The sequence below is a fragment of the Cuculus canorus genome, chromosome 3 (assembly GCF_017976375.1).
Source record: "Cuculus canorus isolate bCucCan1 chromosome 3, bCucCan1.pri, whole genome shotgun sequence".
NCBI classification, from domain to species: Eukaryota; Metazoa; Chordata; class Aves; order Cuculiformes; family Cuculidae; genus Cuculus; species Cuculus canorus.
In genome coordinates, this window is record NC_071403.1 from 109,734,920 (window position 1) to 109,754,751 (window position 19,832).

The window sequence follows — 19,832 nt, forward strand, 5'->3', positions numbered from 1 at the left end:
GGTACAGAAGAAGTCTTTTGTAGTTTGATGTAAAATGGAGTCAGTTTTGTGACTAACTCAGTTGCTGTAAGCAACTGCATTCTCTGAGAGCTAACTGCACCGTTTTGAGACAGTATTCTTCTCTAAAAGTGATAACATAGAGTACTGGTATGCAAGAAGGCCAATGCTTATACTTAACCAAGGCCATCCTCAAGCTGGCAGAAAAGGAGCTGTACCTGTGAGGAGGGGAAAATAGGGCAGGTGACCCTAAACTGACCAACAGAGTATTCCACCCCATACATGTCATGCTTGGTATAAAACTGAGAGATCACAAGGGTCTCGCTCTCTTCTCTTCAATGTCTAGTAAGGAACTTGCCTATCTGGTTGTTCTTGACCCCAGATCCATATGTTCCTGAATCCAGTTCCTGAGTCCAGCTCCCTCCTAGCCATAGACCCATTCCCTGGTGTCTGCTCCGCAATATTTGTCTTGAAGTGTAGTCATCAAGGGATGAGGTAGGGTCACAATCTCATATATTTGTATATATTTTATTACTTTTCTAATTATTTTCATTATCATTGTTATCATTTCACTAAAGCTGTAGTTTTAGTTTCCAAAACACAATTTTTTTCCCTCTTATTTCCCTTTCCCCTTTCCCTGCAGGGTGTGTGGGGGGTAGGGGGGATTGTGGAGGCTCAGCTGTACGGTTTTAGTTGCTGAAATTTGGCCGAGTGAGGCTAAACGATGACAAAGGCATAGCATGAGTCATAAGTCTTCTTAAATGTGGTAACAGGTTTTGCTGCCTGTTGAATTAACCTTACATTCCTGACTGCATAATCTGAATTCACCCTCTTACACCCTCTAGGAGGAGGGAGATAGATTACATGGACTGTACTCACCTTGCTGTCCCCACCTCGTCGCCGTTGGAGCCTCTCCACATCATCTATCTCATAGACTTTGATCTCAAAGGGTTCCCCCAGTCCCCTCTGCCCACTACGCAGGGGTCCATCCACCCAGCGGACCCCTGGGCTGTTGGCGGGCTTTCTTGCTGGAGAAGAAGTATCAAGTGATAAAGCTGGAATAAGCCTCCGTCTCTGTGAACCTGTAAATGCAGAAATTGTCATTTTGTGTTAACACAATTAACTTTCTGCCCCATCTGCAGATTTGTCTATAAACTATATATATATATATATATATATATATTCAGCTTTCTTAGACACAGAAGAAAACAGAGGAAAATCACAGGGAGGTCATGGAAGTTGAAGTGAGCTGTAGCTGTGATGTGCTATACCCACTCACGGTGAGCCAGATCCTCAGATGTTCTTTAGTGCCTGATTCCAGCATTTGATCCTCAGAGGGCTTCTGTACTCTAAAGTGCCTGCTTCCCTTTGCTCAGGGTCTTGGTGTGCATGCCAATGAAGGGCCAGAGCAGCAGGTTGGAAATGCCCTAGCTCTGCTTACTCATTTCTTTACCGGTGCTGGTTCTTACAGCCTAAGGACAAGCAGTAGCCAGCCTTGCATAGACCATCTCCAGAGCAGATGCAATTTTGTGTTGTTTTTAATCTTTGATATCCAAGTTCTTTTACTATGCAGGAGTTGAGCACCAATACCACCACCTAGTCCTTTGTATACCATCACTGTAGGCTGGCTAGAGCAGTAGAAACACTAGAGAGGACAGAACGCCTGCAGTAAGTACACCTGAGCTTGGTTGTTGTACCAGAGCCGCTTTAGCCTTGTCGCTCTTCCGTAGGATATTCTTCTAAAACTTTTCCCGCTTATGCACTCACTGTGGCACTAGTGATGGGCAAGAAAGCAGCAGGAACTACAGGCTAGCGGAAGGGTTAGTCACTGTGTCTGCTTCAATACTAGTGCTCATGCACACCCGCTCTGCTTTACAATACCAGCACAGCAGACAGCTCAAAATGCACTGTGGTTGACAAAACCTATGCCATATGGAAAGCATCTGCCATGTGAGCTGGCAAGTCAGGGCCTAGGGTAAAGTAAAGGAGAAAAAGTACGTTACTGGCCTGATGGTAGTGGTAAGGAAGTCGAGCATCTGTTTTTTTGGGAAGAAAGAACAGACATACACAAAAAAAGAGAAACAACTGGTTACAATTCCTTGCTTGGTATAATACAACCAGAGCAAGGGCTGCATTTACCAAAAGAAAAAAAGTAATTGACATCTCCTGCAGGGTCTCCCCTAGGAGACAGCAGGAACAGAAGAGATGGAAGAAACCAAAAACAAAAGCCAGAGCCAACAAGTTTGAATGAAACTATTAACTCTTGGCTGCAAGAATAAAACTGATGCCAGCAGGGAAGGGATGCAGAATGATCATGCAGATTTTATTTTAAAAACAAGATAAAATCATTTAGAGGAATCTCCAGCACTACATTTATTGAAACTTGACTGTAAATAGCTTCAACATGTCTGCCAACTGGTGCTTCAATGAAAGCTAAAAAAAAAAAAACCCACCCCCCAAAATATCTATGATTGCCTCATGTCTGGATTTGCAAGGAAGAATGTATTCTTTAGTTTCATTCACAGGAGTCTGTTTCTTTGCTTTCTGAACTATCACATCTTATCCCATTGACTTCTGAGTGCAGCAGTCTGTGCTAAAAGCCAAAAGCAATTAACTTTTAACCAGTAATTAACTTGTAAAAGATAGCTCTAAAATGGGTGAGAGTGGTCTATCTTGCTGTCTAGCTAGAAAGTCTAGTCTACAGAGCTCTTTATTTGAATGCGTCTGATATCACTCCATGCAAGACAAGGAGAGCATAGCCAAGACAGATAGACAGAGAGCTCTACAATGCCCCTTTATACCAAAGAGCCCAAGATCTGGACTGCCCTTCCTTTGATGTCTATCATACTTGTGTTACTACTGAAACGGCAGCCAAGCAGAGTTCACGCTATAATAAGTGAAGCCTCGCAAATACCAGCAAGTAGGAGTTAGTTTAGACCTGTTGTACCACTGAATGGAAGCGTCAGCATTCACCTACCTCGAATGCATTTCATTTAAGCTCTAGATTAAAATGCTTGATCAGGAGAAGAATCAGATCTTGATAGAAGGAAAAGCAAGACTAACGTGAAAGGCACTGAGTACGTCTTCAGTATCACTCAAGATCAAACGGACTTAGGCATTAATTACTTTTAAAAATACTTTTTAGTCTTTTGGCCATAGTGTCTCGCAGGATCAATCTTTCAAATTTTGTCTGAGTGTAAAATCAATGTCTTTCCTATCTTTGTGGCTCATGAACTTTTAGAGCCAGTAACACTCACAAGCACCAGATCTGACCTCCTGTATAACGCAGCTGAGTGCTGCTAATTCTTCTTACTTAGTGCCTCGCATTGATGGTTGCATCACCTTTCATGCCACGTCTACAGAACTAGCTCTAGCATTTCAACAAAGCAGCTGAGCAGACTGGAAATTCGTTCTGTCTAGCTTTCCCATGCATGGTTAAGTAGTGCCATTTTCTTTGAGGTTTTATTATCTTCCTTCTTTCTTTTTTTTCCCCACCATGGCTGTTAACACCACTTTCTTGTAAAATGAAGCACTTTTAAATCATCCCCACTGGAAAAACTGCATCACCAACCAGAGCCAAAGTCCAGGTCTGAGAATGCAGGTGGACAGCTCTGATTCACCTTGCCATGGGAACAGTGTCAGACCCTTGTTTGTAGCAAAGTAAAGCAGATATCATCAGTGTACGAAGAACAAGGATGACGGTGAATGTTTTTGCATTCCCATTTGGCTGAATGAGAAACAGAAGCTTGTGCTCTAGAAGAAGGGCTCCAACCTGAGGGTCCAGCTACTTGTGTTTACCCCTTGGTGGAGAGGCAGCAGAGGCTACAGTAGTGGCAGGAGACAGGCTAACATGAGCTCATTATGTTCTTCTAGCCAGAGCTCATGCCTGGATAGCCTGTGGGTTATCACAACAAAGCGAAGCTGCCAGCTCTTGGCATACAGGGCAATGTAGCAGGACAGAGCCACATGAGGTGGGTCGGCTCACTGCCATCTGCCATGGGGCTTCTTTGGGGTGCAGGGGCTGTCAACACAGGTTACCAATGAATATGTCTGCATGTGAGGCAGAGAAGAAAGAGAAAGAGGGATTTTTTTTTTTAATCTCAGCCTTGAATGCTGACTCAGGTTGATTTATCTGAGGTTTAGAGTGCTTTTGGGAGTAACGAAATATAAGATCTTGTGAATCTTTGCAGTGAGGCAAACCAAATCTAGTTTATTCTAAACATGCACTGATTAATAGGCTGTTTATTAGCCCAGGTACAGAAAATAATGGTGTCTTTTGACAGGAGACTCCTGCTACTGATATCTCCATTTAGCCTCTGCTTTTTTCTGACTTCATCTTAATTGGGATCAGTAAGGAGATACAAGCAAAGCAGTGCTTTAGGGTGAGCATCACAAAGCAGCTGACAGCTTGCTCATCCGTATCAACACACAGACACAACAATTAAGTTGTTAAAATGAATACCATATTCCATTTACATAGAAAATACCCATTTGAAGCCCCAAATTTATTGGGAGCACTTGATGGGGTTAGGATGTCATAAATTTTGAATGTATAATAAACAAAATGCTTTGTAGGAATTACAGTGCACCAGTCCTCTACTTCCCTACATGTCTTATAAATGCAGTGGGCAGCCTGGGAGCTTAGCAGGAGCAATTCTCAGCAGGTCTCTCCTCCATCTGCCTCACTGGCTGGGACTGCGCGACTGTGCACCCTGCCCAGCACTTCGGCAAAACAGCTGACCTTCCTGTCATGTAAATGGGATTCATTCCTCCATTAAAAAAGGAAATTATACCAAAAATCAATCCCAAAGAAAACCTGTAAGCTGAACACAGGACTGAATGACACCTTCAATTTATGACCATATGGCATGTAAAGCAATACACCATTTGCTAAATGTCTTAGAGGTTATGTTTTTCACTTAGCTTGAACTTATCTACACTCAGAATAACCCATCTTGAGCCTAGCCTGAGTATGAATAATTAGACAATGTCATAGCCCTGAAAATGCAGAGAATATAAGATTTGCTTTCAAAATGGATCTCTTGCTCTACCTTGAGCTATAGGTTAAGGTTTGGCCAGGTTACTGTCTAGAAAAAGGGAGTAACACAGCAGTGAAGGCGTGCAGTGTGAAAGCAGATCTGACTGAGGAGTATCAATGAAGCTACAACATACTTCAACAAAGATAAGCCCAGAGAAGCCTTAAAGTATTAGAAACACACACCAAGCCAGCTAGGTATGTAAGGGTAACTTTAAGGATAAGAAGACTCACTGACCTCAGCAAAATTTCCCAAATGCATAAGGATGTGTGCTCATAAAAGTATATGTTGACCAGGTCAGAAACTGTAAGAGTTCTGGTTTTGCTTAAGTACTGTGTATTTCTGCTCTCCAAGCACACATTCCAGACTAAGCATCTTTTCTGTGAAAAAGGTAAAGGCAAAATGTATAAATGTAATATCTTTGTGAAAAGAAGCCTGATGTGTATTTCTACTAAGCAGGATACATCTGAATGGGTTCCAGAACAACCGTTGTCCTAGAAATTTCCAAGTGTTTCAAACAGAAAATGAAACTGTAACTTGATATATCATAATTCTGGAAGTTTATAGTGTGTGCTCAAACGCTGGATGTGGAGCCAAAGCTATGCCCCGCGGCACTTAATGTTATGGGAGGTAAAATTGTCTTTCTATACAGAATCTGTTGTTCAGCATTTTGCTTTTTCTTACTAGACAGTCCGTCCAAACTCAAGGCGATTACAAAAACCAATCCTGGCTAAGCAGAGCAATAGTCCTAAGCTCCCACTATTCCTCCTGTGCCTTCATTTCCAAGAAATACTGTGCTTGTGCGTACAGTAGCAATGGCATCAACCTCAAATGTAGCATCAAACTGCTTACTGGCAAGGATTATCTGTCCTGTTCCCCCTCATCATCTGACAATAGGCATCCTGTTTTGTTTAAATTGAAAACACAATACTAACTTCTCTCTTTCCCATTTCCTAATGGGATCTCCCTCCTGGGCAATTGTCCATGACTGAACCAACTCCTTCCCATTCATTGACCTCCATTCTCCTAGCTTATTTTATAGTGCTCTTTCCCCAGTGCAGAGCACACAGCTATTCACTCCTCAGATTTCACAGAATCACAGAATCACCAGGTTGGAAAAGACCTCCTGGATCATCGAGTTCAACCATTCCTACCAACCACTAAACCATGCCCCTGAGCAATCTCATCCACCCATCTTTTAAATACCTCCAGGGATGGGGACTCCACCACCCCCCTGGGCAGCCTGTTCCAGCGCCCAATGACCCTTTCTGTGAAATTTTTTTTCTGATGTCCAGCCTGAACCTCCCCTGGTGGAGCTTGAGACCATTCCCCCTTGTCTTGTCCCCTGTCACTTGGGAGAAGAGGCCAGCTCCCTCCTTTCTACAACCTCTTTTCAGGTAGCTGTAGAGAGCAATGAAGTCTCCCCTCAGCCTCCTCTTCTCCAGGCTAAACAACCCCATTTCCCTCAGCCGCTCCTCATAAGACTTGTTCTCCAAGCCCTTCACCAGCTTTGTTGCACGTCTCTGGACACGCTCCAGAGCCTCAACGTCCTTCTTGTGGTGAGGGGCCCAGAACTGAAGACAGTATTCGAGGTGCGGTCTCACCAGTGCCGAGTACAGGGGCAGAATAACCTCCCTGGACCCACTGGTCACGCTGTTTCTGATACAAGCCAAGATGTCATCGGCCTTCTTGGCCACCTGGGCACACTGCTGGCTCATGTTCAGTCGGCTGTCAACCAAGATCGCCAGGTCTTTCTCCTCCGTGCAGCTCTCCAGCCACTCTTCCCCCAGTCTGTAGTGCTGCATAGGGTTGTTGTGCCCCAAATGCAGGATCCGGCATTTGGCCTTGTTAAACCTCATGCCATTGGTCTCAGCCCAGCAGTCCAACCTGTTCAGATCCCTTTGAAGAGCCTCCCTACCCTCCAGCAGATTGACGCTTCCACCCAACTTAGTGTCATCTGCAAACTTGCTAAGGGTGCATTTGATCCCCTCATCCAGGTCATTGATAAAGATATTGAACAGGACTGGACCCAGCACTGAGCCCTGGGGGACTGACCTCCAGCTGGAGTTAACTCCATTTACCACCACTCTCTGGGCCCGGCCATCCAACAAGTTTTTCACCCAGGAGAGTGTGCGCCTGTCCAGGCCAAAGGCTGACAGTTTCCTAAGCACAATGCTATGAGAAACTGTGTCAAAGGCTTTACTGAAGTCCAAGAAGACTACATCCACAACCTTTCCCTCGTCCAGCAGGCAGGTCACTTTGTCATAGAAGGCGATCAGGTTAGTTTGGCAGGACCTGCCTTTCATGAACCCATGTTGACTGGGCCTGATCACCCGGTTCTCTTGCATGTGAGGCACTGAGGTTATTCCCTGGCACTGAGGTCAGACTGACAGGCCTATGGTTTCCTGGGTCCTCCCTCTGACCCTTCTTGTAGATGGGCACAACATCAGCCAGCCTCCAGTCCTACCTTCCCTGTCCCACCTGAAGAGTTTATATCCCACCATAGCAGCACTCCAATTATGCGAGTCGCCTCATTGTGTTTCCATGATAGCAACTATGTCATAGTCTCCTTGCCCTACAATAGCTTCCAATTCCTCCCGTTTATCGCCCATGCTGCCTGCATTGGTGTAAATGCACTTCAGCTGGGCTGATAATCCCTCCACTCTCATAAAAAGGATAGCGTTAATTTCCAAATGACTGATACTTCGACTGTCTAACCCATCAGTGCCAGTTGCATCCTTTCCTTCACCAGATGTACTTGCCCTCACTTGCTCTCTATTGATGTACTGGAGGTCCTCCCCAGTACACCATCTCACAGGCACTGAAGTTCCACTTCCAGGCTCACTCCTGACTATAATGGTTCCATCCCCCTTTCCCTTCACATCTAGTTTAAAGCTCTATTTATGAGCCCTGCTAGATTTTTGGTCAGGATTTTTGTACCCCTGGGAGACAAGCATCCCTGGTAAGGAAGTCTGGCAGTGCATGGGCCAGTCCATGATCAAAAAACCCAAAGTTTTGCTCCTCACACCAGGTTTGGAGTCAGGTATTAATTGACTGATTCTTCTTGGTCTCTCCCTCCCTCTTCATTCCTTATTGTTGGAATGGAGGTAAACACTACTTGTGCCCCAGAGCCCTTCACCATTTTCCCCAGATCCCTGAAGTTCCTCTTAACTGTCCTCCTCTGTATGTCTTTGTTGCCTATTTGGAACACTAGCAGAGGGTAACAATCAGTGGGTTTCACCAGGGAAGGAAGTCTTCTAGTGATGTCTTTCACTGAGGCCTCAGGAAGGCAGCAGACCTCCCTGTGCAGTGGGTCCAGTCTGCAGATAGGGCCCTGTGTTCCCTTCAGAAGGGAATCCCCCAAGACAATCACTCTTCTTTTACTCGGAGGTTGTTTTGATGTTCTTCTAAGGATGGCGCAGCCTAGGGGATGTTTCTAGGCCGTGAGAGCCATCCTCTTCACCTGCGGTGATTGATTCCGCTTGCAGTGCTTCGTATTTGTTCTGCAAGGGAACCTGGGGGTTTGTTGTGTGAATGGGGACAACAGGCATTCTGATCAGGGCAGGAACCTGCTGCCATCCCCCACCTTTTTTCTCCTCAGTCTTACAGTTGGTGGATGGGTAGTTCACAACTGTGCTCGCTCTGGCAGCCTGCTTAGTTTGTGAGAGGGTGCTGCTCCATGGGTCTATTTCCCTCTCACACTCCCTGATAGTCCTCAGTCTAGTTTCTTCCTCCCTTTAGCTCTGACACCAAGTGGAGGAGTTCCACCATGTGAGCACAGCTTCCAGAACTGAAGTCGGTACCACTGGTGCGATTCAGTGTGGGGTGGGAGGGGGGCACTCCCTGCAGCCCAGTGTCTGCATGGCTGCACGTGCCCACGGGGGATCTGTATTTCCATACAGTTTTGCTCCCATTTACTGAAGGCATGGCCAATGCTTTCAAGTGAAAGACCCTTCTGATGGCCTAGAGATTTCACCAGAAGTATTTAGGGTGGCCATCTTGAGGTCAGTACTCCAAACACCAAAGAATCTAGGCACTTATTTCCAGAAAACCTAAACAGCATTCACTTATCTTGGCAATTCAGATTGGATAGGAAGGACCATGTTGCATCTGAACACTTGGAATAGGAAACACCGACAGGATCTGCCATTCAGAAAAAAAAAATCTCCTGTGCCCACTTCACTGTAAAATAATTCAGCCGTATTCTATGCAATTCTGCTGTTTTGAATCAATAAGAAGTACAAGGGCGGTTGAGACTAGAAATCACTGCTTGCTGTGCAGAAGAATAAAGCAACCCTTGTTTATAATCTCCTGTCCATACATGTACTAGATAATGTTGCTTCTGTACTGGTATAAGGAACACTCCAAGGTACAGCACGCTCATAATTTTTTTCTACCCACCCAGTCAATTTCTTAACCTTGCTTCCTGAACCACTGTCTCACTTTAAAAGGAGCTTTTGAGGGCTGTTTAGAGCTGGTGAATGAGTACTCCTGAAAGCAGATCAGGAAGCAGCCCTCCTGCAGTGTGGCAGGTTGACAAGTGACCTAGGATATGCTCCTGGGAAGATGTGCATCATAGGGGTGGGAGGCAGGGTGGGCGAGTGGTGAGTTTTCAGCACCCATGATTCCCAGCAAAAGACAACCAGTGTCTCTTGTATTTATCTTGCTTCAGGCAGGATTTTGGTTTAACAGGTATTCGTCAGCATTGTGGCATTATTTAAGGAGCTGGTTATTGTTACTACAGTAGTGCACTAAATAGCTGTGCCGGGTGCTTGAGCAGCAAAGGCAGAGGCTGGAGGGGGAAGGGGCTCTGCAGCCAGAACATTAGCTCCCAACAGGACAGTGGTGGAGGCATTCCAGTGAGCTAATTCTGTGGCAGTGTCAGGAGCAGGTTTTATTTACACTCGGCCTAATGGTGTGCAACTCAGTCATGCATGTTACATAGAGCCTTCACTGTGCACAATAGCCTGCTGCCATTTCCTCTATTAAATCATTCCTATGTTCATGTGGCTGAAAGCTCAGTGCTGGCATGCAGTAGTCAAGCGTGTAAAAAATGATTACTCTGATCCCTTTCAACACAGATTTGCTGCATGAAATGGCCTGGCTTTGACCTGGGAAAATCAATGCTGTTGTTTTAATGAACAAAAAAAAAATTGGAGTTGAAGCCCGTACTTCCCCTCTGTCTGCTCCCCCCCAGGGATGTCCAGCCAGCAGTTATATGCATAAAGTGATCACCTGCATGCAAACAGCTTTTTCCTGTATAATTCTAAACATCCTTTGTCATGGCAAAGGTATAATGCAGGAGATCAATTAGCTACATCACTGGAAAGCAAGTTAAAGTAGAAATGCTGGAGACGCCCTATGGCTTTGTGATACAAAAGGCAATTTCCAAACACTGTGCCCTAGGCAGTCTAAACAAGAACCAAATTCCTTTTCACTTGGATTCAACGGGAAAAGCTCAGACTCTTTTTGTTGATGTTTTGTTTCATCATTATCATTTTGGCCGTGTTTAAAAACATGATACTTTGCAATATTGGTGGGAGATGGACTTTCATAATTTACAACCTGCAGATTCAGCCTCTGGCTTTTTCTGCTGCTTTTGTAAGCAGGGCTAAGTGCTTCCAGAGAGTGTTTGAATACACACATTTCAGGGCTTTCCAGGAACCCCCAAATCTCCATCTTTAAAACCATTCCATCAGTAATGCCCAGAGCACACAAGTAAGACACAAAAAGGGACACTAATTGTAGATAATTATTGTCATGTCTTAACAATCTCTCTTTTTATGAAAGTGTTTAAAATGATGTAGCAATTTGCTCTGCTTTGGTGGTGAAACAGTACTGACAAAGAGCCGCAAGGAGTCATGAAACTTTACTGCAAAAGCCATAAAATGCTGCAGCAGGAATCTTTAATTGTCTATAGTCAGACAGGTTCCCCATGCAAAGAAGATTAAAGCATGTGCACAGACACACACACGCTTATATGTGTGTGAATTCTATCCTGGACTGTCAAGAGCAGGGTCTTACAAATGCTGAGATACACAGCTCCAAATCAGGGCACAAAGTCTAAACTTCAGGAAGTCAGCATTTGGAGACTGATTTTCTGTCATTCTCATTTCAACTTGGCCTTACTGTCAATAGCATCACTTAGGTTTTTGTTTTCTGATGCTAATACTCAATATTCAGGAGGGCTGAACTGACCTACACTGACAAAACTTGAAAGCATTTCACAGGTAAGGACTTTCTCCCCTGTGCCTCACCTCTTCAGCTGGCTCCCTCCTTCCCACGATTCACACTTTCCTCTAACGCCCAAGTCCTGGGTCTTTATCCCCGTGAGTGCACACCAGCTGACAGGCAGCAGTCCTCACCACTGTACTATATGGGCTGCTGCATGTTTGCTGCTCCCCCAAACCTGCTTGGGTCACAGAGTGCTACTCCAAGTGTTTCATCCTGCCAGCACCAACCCCAGCATCAATAAAGCTCCAAGCTCAGACTCAACTCCAAAAAACTGCAACTAGACAAATCAAAGGAGACATACTCCTTGGCAGAGGTCCATCCCATCTCGGCAGAGAGCTGCAAGCAGTGATACACTTGCAGCCCTTTGGCCCAACTTGATGTCACATGGGATGGGGACTCTCTTGGGCATCCAACTCTGTTCTGAAAGGGAACAGGAAAGAAAACAGCCTCAGGAAGATGTCTGTGGTCTCCATGAAAAGCCTTGCCTGCGATGAATCACTCAGAGACTCTCCCATCCTGCTGTCCCCAGGGAAGGTACCCTAGCAGGCAGCTCTGAAACACTGTAAGAGGCAGGAACTGGCAAATCATCTGTAGGAAATAGGGGTAAAACACAGAAACGAGGCATTCATGCACATTACGTGTAAATGCAAACAGGACCTGGCTTTACTGCATAAATGTCAATAGACACAAGGCTCTTGCTTTGCTATTAGCCCACAGTGGGAAGGACCTGGAGCTACCACCAAAGCTGCATCTCTGAAATCATCCAGTCACCTTTTGCATTAAGAATTATTTTAAAGTAGTGCTCGCATACCTCAAACTAAACCAGGGAAAAGATGCTAAAAAGAACAAAGCAGAAGAGCAAAAACCAGGGAGTTAACAATTCTGATCTAAGGACCCTGCTGTTGCTTTTTTCACAACACTATTATCTAGTTTTATGAGGTGATACCCAGAGAACACAGCAATTACATGAGTTGCCCAAGGTGCTACAGTGAACCAGCAGCACAACAGAGAATATAACATAGATCTTGCAAGTCCTAATCTGCTACCCTACCTGCGTTCTTCTCACACGTGTTGTGTTCCTGGGATACAAATATGGCTTTTGTAAAATGGTGTTCAGCCAGAACGCATTTCCTGATAACACACATTATCATGCACTATAAAAGCACTTGTCCTTGCTTTTCCATGGAGCAGCACTGGGCCCTGGCCCTTGAAACTTATGAGAAATTAAAAAATTACATATAATCAGTGCTAGTGATGATCATACAAATTATGCCCTAACACTTCTGTGCCCTGCTCAAGACAGCACTGCCTGAAGGAGAGGAGACTTGCAGTGGAGAGGAAGGAAGGGTGCGCCACAAAAAGAAAATTATGAATGAAACCCTACTCTTCACTGCCCAGCAAGGGCAGGGGAAGATGTGTAGCCAAGTCAGTTAAGGTTAGGAGTCAAGGGTGTCTGTAGCACCCTGAATCTGGCTCTTACTTCGTTGTAGGCATTGAGCAAGTCAGCAAAGTTCCCTGCCTTCATTTCTCCACTTGTAAAATGGGGTTTGGAATAATACGAACATCACAGGGTGTATTAAAGAGCAGCTATACAAAGCTTTGAAATGTACAGCCATAGATCAGTGTGAAATAGCCCTGTTTCTGCCATAAGCAGTCACTTTGGGGCAATATATACTGACACGATGTCATATGACCAATGTTAAATGCTAGAAAGATGGGAATGTTTATTAAATGGATAGGTTAGCTTCAGGGCTAAGTCTTACATGCTTCATGATGTAAATACCTGATTTTTCAATAGGTACCAGAATGAAAAAGGCATTTTTTTAAAAATTTCTTTTAAAATTCTTAATTTTGTACACACAATACTGGCCTGTGTCTGAAACGTACATGTACCCAGGCAGAGCCCAGAATTCAACCTAAGGCTAACATTGAAGGGTATGCATTAGCTTTATCTTTCAAATGCTGTCAATGTAGGTCTGATGCTTCATGTATGACATCCAGGTCAAAAGAACCTACACATACAAATAATGCACTTAAGAGCATTGAAAGACAAGATCTTAATCTCAAGAAAACAAAGATGTCTCTCCAATGTGTCAAAACTTCAAAAGTAATTGTGAGATCTGACAGGGCTGCTGGTGATTATCTTAAAGACTCTTTATAGCTCCTTTTAAAGGGACCTTGGGCTGATTCATGTTGATCATGTCTGACAGCTAGCATTTCTGTTAATAATAATCATAAATAAAGTGGACAAGGTTGCCTGACCTGAAATGAGCATATCTATAGTGCCATATCCATTACAGCACAGTGGATCTGTGACTGCAAATCAGGAAAGGTCCAGTGCTCTTGACACTATGTATTAAAATAATATCTGTCTTTTAAGAGCTCAAAAGCTTTGTCTGCTATCTTTTTTATTTAAAAAGTTCTCCTTAAGAGAGAATATTCACACCAGAACAGACATATAGAAAGGAGATATTACAGAGGATGAAAGACTGCAAACCTTTGCATTTTTTTATTTATTATGCAATAAAAATATATTTGTGAACAGCTATATTCTCCCTTATATCTCAGCTCCTCCTTCATGTTCTCCTGCATTGAAGTCATAATCCTGGTTTTATGCTATCATAAATCTCCTGACATGTGAAAAATTATACTATTACCAAACACATCAAAATAGAATTAAGATTTCACTGCTGAAGGACCAAATGCAAACAGGACCTGGATTATAATAAAGTGAAGCCTTATCAATTTCTGGGCAGTTGTTTGCTGCTAGAGATATGGAAAGTAGTAAAGATTTCTTTTTTTTAATTTGCATAAAACACAGATACAAGTACAACTCATTTAAAACAATACAGGAATTTCTTGCAGATATAAGGAATCACTCAGAAAAGCATCAGAAATAACACACTTAAAATCTCGTATGGATTCAGCTCTTAAGAAAGAGGAAAGTCAATTTATTGCTACATAAAATGAAGGGATAGGAAAAGATTTTCTCATAGGATGCAGAGTTAACGTCAGAAAGACTATTTCACCGCTGGATCTATGCTTGCACTGCGTAGAGTGATTACTTTCAGATGCATCATCTGAACAGGTACAATCAGCCATGCACTCATGGATACGGTTTTAATAGCGGTATCTATTGTATTCACATCTGTTTTGCACATGTTCTTCCTGCTACCACAGTCAAGAGCATAAAGAAAGGTAGAGTTACGCATTACTCAGTTAGTTCACTGCAAATGAATCCCAGAGGTCAGTATCCCAGCATGTGGGAATGGCTGGTGAATTAAGAACTCTATGAGACTAACACATTTTGGACAGCCAGTGCTACTGTAGGGCATGTAGTCACTGATATTTCACATACCTGTGCATACCAATTCCTATGCCAATGTGCAATTTTTTCAAAATTAGGTTAGGACAAGACTACCACTTTAAGCTGGGAAAACAGCATCCACGAAAAAGGTGAGATGACCACTGATGGATGCTCCTCACCTCTGTCCTGTAATTTTCTGAAACTTGTTCTTGTGGGAAAATATGCCAGTTGCAACTGCACGGACTCTTATTATGACCCAGGAGGCTTGCTATCTAATTAAAAAGTCCTCAGTAACATGAAAGCTACTAGGGATTATATCTGAACAAAGATGAAGTCTTTCTGATCCTCTCTGTGATCACTGAAAAGGTTTCAGATTTGCAAGTGCCTAAGTACAGTAGTTCCCACATATTGTTATTACTAAAATGTATTGTCATCTATAAATTACTGGGAAAAGAAGGACTCGTAACTCAAAAAAGTTTAAAAGAAAAGCATGTGAGAGGCAGGGTAACATCTTTCAAGATGTATGGACACAACTTTGTCCCATCTTCCAGGTGGGAAGATCGAACTCAGCAGTGGTTTCAGCCACACCTTGGGGCACCCAGAGCACACATGGCGTAAAAGTGGGCTCACAAGAGACACTGCTATTCAGCAGGACTCTGGTCTTGTGCTGGTGAAATATGTGCATACCAAGAGTGAAGTCTGTGCCCAAAGTGTTTATAATGAGTTATGTTTTGCAGACTTACAAAAAGCATCTTTCTGGAATCAAATCTGAAGAATATTTGTATAAATGAATACTTGAATGTGGCTGCCTTTGGCAATACTAACCAGTTTTAGTGATAAATGTTCTTCTGTTCACATGAAGTAAACCTAAATGATATGGGTGAGAAGACACCACTGCAAAGGCAATACAACCACACAGCACTTGTGCATGTTGCAAAATGAAGAAAGGAGCCTAGGACATTTACTCTTGCCTTGATATCTGCTAATACACATAGTTGGTACTGAATTAGCTCACCTTTAAGCCTACTCTCCCCATGATGTACTCATTTCTGCTTTGGTCTGCATTCCTCTTTCTTATCACTGCAAGCTTACCTGTGTTTGATCGTTTCTTTGGATTTTTCAGACTTCGACATCTGCCACTTGCGGAGCTGCTGTTCTCACTCATGGAGTCTTGTGCTGAAGAGGCACTCCCCGTTGCCTCACTGTCCCTCATCATGCTCTCATAGCCACTGCTCCCTCCGCTGTGGTAGAAGAGGGCTGTTTTCCCCATGGCAGGAGGCAGCTCCCCACTCAGGACACTGCTATTGTCACTCCCATGACCGCTGCTGCAGCGGTGAGGTTTCCGAGGAGGGGTGATCTTGCTGTAAGGTGAAGGCAGAATGTGAACAGCTGGCTTCTCATCTCCAGGAAGTCCCCCACGGTCGTCTGCCTCTGAGGTTCCCCGCGGCTGTAAGCCCCTGGCACTGGTGCTCCCTTGAAGCAGCTCTGAAATCCGCCCGTTTACAGCCCGGAGGGGCAATTTGGAAGCAAGGCTTGAGCCCCGGTTTCTGCTGAGGGACTGCGTTGACCAGGACATGTTCTTCCCACTTGGAGGCAAACTGGAACTCTGCCCTATGGACTGAGGCAGAGACTTGGTTGAGAAGCTGAGCGTTTTGGTGGCAGAGGCAGACAGGCTGCGGGCCTTGGGACTTGCCAGCAAGAGTTTGCTGACTGCAGAGATCTTTGACTGGCTGGCTTTTGGGGAGGCACCTGCGGACTGGGAGAGCCCCGAATTGGTGGGTGAGGACATGACACTGCGGCTGAGGCTCCTTCCAGCCCTAGGCATGGTGGTGTCTTTGCCAGGGCTCATTTTGGAGCTCACAGAGGACAGACTTTCTGCTCTTTCCAGCGACAAACACTCATAGTGGCTTCCTGTGGACCTCCCAAGGGAGTTGGTCCTGCTGGCAAGCTGCTCCAGTTTGGCACTGAAGAGCTTGCTGCTGCTGTTGCTGTTGCCACCGCTGTCAATGCCAGGACCCTTCTGTTTGGCATTCAGCTCCTCGGGGAAGCTGGCCAGGAAGGACATGGGCTGGCTGGAGGGACTGCTTGTTGTGCTGCTGGCTGCACTGTGCTGGGGACTGGCTCTGTTCTTCTGATCCAAGCTTGACTTTCTCACTGGTGGCAAAGGAGGGGTCCCTTTGGGACGAGTGAGGACACAGTGTTTGGGAGACACCATTTTCTTGTCAAGGCAAGCCTTAGAAAATTGGGGGAGGGCAGGAGAGCCAACTCCGCTGATGTCAGTAGCAGAAGGATGGAGGTGACTGTCAGGCTCTTCCAGTTTGCTTGCCTTTGGGAGCCCTCGAGGGAGGCTGCCATTCTTCAAGCCATCACTAGAATGAACAGGGCTTTGGTTTGCAGAGCCAGACATTGCCACCTCACACCCATCCACAATCCTCTTTAGACTGTCAGATCCTGGGGAAATAGAGGCATCCCCAGTGCTGCTGCTGCTGCTGCTAAACCTGTCTGCTGAGGACTCCTTTGTGCTGTACTCGGGCTTGGCTGAAACTGTGGCTGGGTCAGGCCTTGGCCCATCACTGCTGCCAGAGCTGTCCTTTTTTACATCTTCTTCTCTCTTCAGCCAAGGGTCGTCAAATTTGATATCCTTCTTAGCACTGGATTCTTTCCCATCATGGGGATGGACGACCTTTGGGTCTGCAGTTACTGCTGGTATGTCATCAGTGTCTTGTGCTTTAAAGGGATTAACAGCAATACATGGATACACGGTAATGTTTGTCCTCATTGGGATGTAGCCTTCACACCTGCTGAGGCTTGCAGTGTTTTTGATTGTGACCGTAGTTTTCCCTAGAGCTGATATTTTACAACCTTTTATGGGTGGTACTTTGCCAAAAGCTTCTTCCCCCATTTCTGACAGTATAAGCATGTTGTCAGTCACTGGCTTCTGCTTGTCACTTACACAAATCATGCTGGCACTTTGTATGGTGTTCGCAAACTCTGAGACAGGGGGTTCTGCCATTGCTTCCCCATGCCCATAACATGCCTGGGCTATGAAGCTGTGGCACGACTGTTCACCATCACTCCCTGTGCTCATTTCACTCAACCATGAGCTGATGGATGAACGCCTGCTGTCATCATCCTGGGATTTTTCATCCAGGCCTAGCTTTGGAAGGGGAAGGAACTGAGTGATACTAACTTCAGACACAGGAGCTGCACTGGAGTAACATTCAAGATCTTCAGATATGCTGCTGATAATACTGACCGGCCTGGACCCAGAGGCCAAAGCCTGCACAGAGCAATCACTGTTGAAACTGATGATACTGGTTGGGCGCCCATTGTCAAGGACCCCACTGATGGTTAGCTCTTCTACAAGCGTGAACACCAGCTCATCCTCTCCATTCAGCTCTAATGGCTGCTGCACAGTCACCATGGTGGTGCTCAAAATCTCCTTCTTGGATTCCGGAGAAATGCTTTGTTGCCGATCTTCTTCAAGAGTGCTCTCCTCAAAATCCCCATTGCTGGAGGACACCGACTTCTTCATGATCTGAGGGCTCATGCCTACAGGTGGAGTCCGGATTTCTGGCTGCAATACAGATTCACTAGACGTCATCCCAGTACCCAGGGGAGCTTGTGGGGGAGTGGAGCTGGGCAGGACTCCTTTCTGTGTATAGACCTTGCACCTCTGGGAAGGAGAAGTTGGTGGTTTGTACTCAGATGTCTTTGAGAGGCTTGCAATGCCAAGCCGGGGTGAACCCATTGGCCGAGGTTTGCCTTCCACAAATCCACAGGTGTTTAGACCCTCTCTGCTGCTCTGCAAGCTGGTGCTGTGTGCTAACTGACAAGAGCTAAGCTCTTTACTAGAGCTTCCTGTTACACTCCTGGGAGAAGAAGGAGTTGAAACATTAGTGAGTGCTCCAGAAGGAACAGGGGAGTTATTTCTCTTAGTTTTGCTGGGTGTTGCATTTATATTTTCCTTGGCTTCTGTATCAGGATGCTGACATTCTGGCATCGTATCTTCCTTATCTGACTCTGGTAAGTGGCTAAGCTCTGCCAGCTGGCTTGAGACAGAGCACTTCGACATCTGGTCTGAGCTAAATTGAGCAGGCATCTCTTCAAAAGGAAATTTGTCGGTCTCTTCGCTGCCATCTATACAATCCAGTCTCTCCTGGAGCTCTGCAAAGGTGTTGCATTTCAGGCAGTCTCTCTCAGATTTGCTGGGTCCTGATTCACTAGATTCCTCCAGCCTGCCCTCATTTTTGGTCTTTTGCAGAGCAGGAACTATAGGAACAAAGTCAGGGGGACCCTCATTATCTGTCAGTTCCTTATCAGAAAGGGCAGTGCCATTGGGGCCAACATAAATCACCGTGTCACACGACTGCTCACTGCTCGACGAATAATCAGGATCACTTGATAAATGCAAAATAGGGAAGTCTGGGTCAACAGTGTTTCTAGAATGGAAAGGCCTCAGCTGGGTTGGCCTCCGCATCCTGCCTTCCTCACAAGAGCTTTCTCCTCCAGAAGAACTTGATGTGTACTGCAATATGAGACAGAAAAAGAGAGGACAACATTTCAGCATTGCCAACAGCTCCTTGCAGAAAGCACGTAAAAGTCACAGTCACATCTAAATGAGGAAATCTCAAAACTAAGGCACAAAGCTCTGATGCCTCTTATCCACGGTTGTACTGCAAACACATAACAGTGTTCAATGGAGAATCCAATGCCCCAATTCTGTGTCCTACTCGAAATCATGGGACTCCCAAATTAAAAGTACTGGACAAATGGATTATGATTCTCCCCTTAATTGAGCATGAGCAAAGAAATCAGATATTTGGCAAAGGTTTTGCTCATTTTGTCTGTGGGTATGTATGTGGAGATGAACAAGAAAACTCATAACATAAATAAGGCACAGAAAATAAAGACAATCCCTGTTTGGTCATGCTAGTTGTGTGTGGAATTGTATAACATGCACTCAGAGGTCTCTGGAGACACACTGCAGTGATGTTTTGTGGACTAAATCCCTTCACTTGTTCACTTGTCTTTCTTCAATCCATTGACAAAAATGGGTTTGTAAGTCCATAGGCTGTCAATTTAAATGAAATGCATAAAATTCACTCGTTGTGCCCAATTCACACCATAAGCTGTACAGAAGTAACCAGGACTCTAAAACATGAAAGCGAATACAGCCCATCCTTAGTCTCCTTGGAAAATCTCTCACTCGTATTTACAAGCAGTGGGAATAAAAGGGGCATCAATGCTGGCAATGG

The 19,832-nt window shown here is 44.9% G+C and overlaps 1 protein-coding gene across 1 annotated transcript in view; it reads right to left on the reverse strand.

Annotated features, from left to right (window-relative positions):
* The window catches only part of KIF26B (kinesin family member 26B), a 288,623-nt gene that overhangs the window by 8,576 nt on the left and 260,215 nt on the right, over positions 1–19,832 (reverse strand). The window contains exons 12-13 of the mRNA XM_054063280.1: positions 15,667–19,102; positions 877–1,079 (exon numbers count right to left, since the gene is read on the reverse strand). Coding sequence (XP_053919255.1) covers positions 877–1,079; positions 15,667–19,102 — 3,639 coding nt within the window. The remainder of the gene's footprint in view (positions 1–876; positions 1,080–15,666; positions 19,103–19,832) is intronic.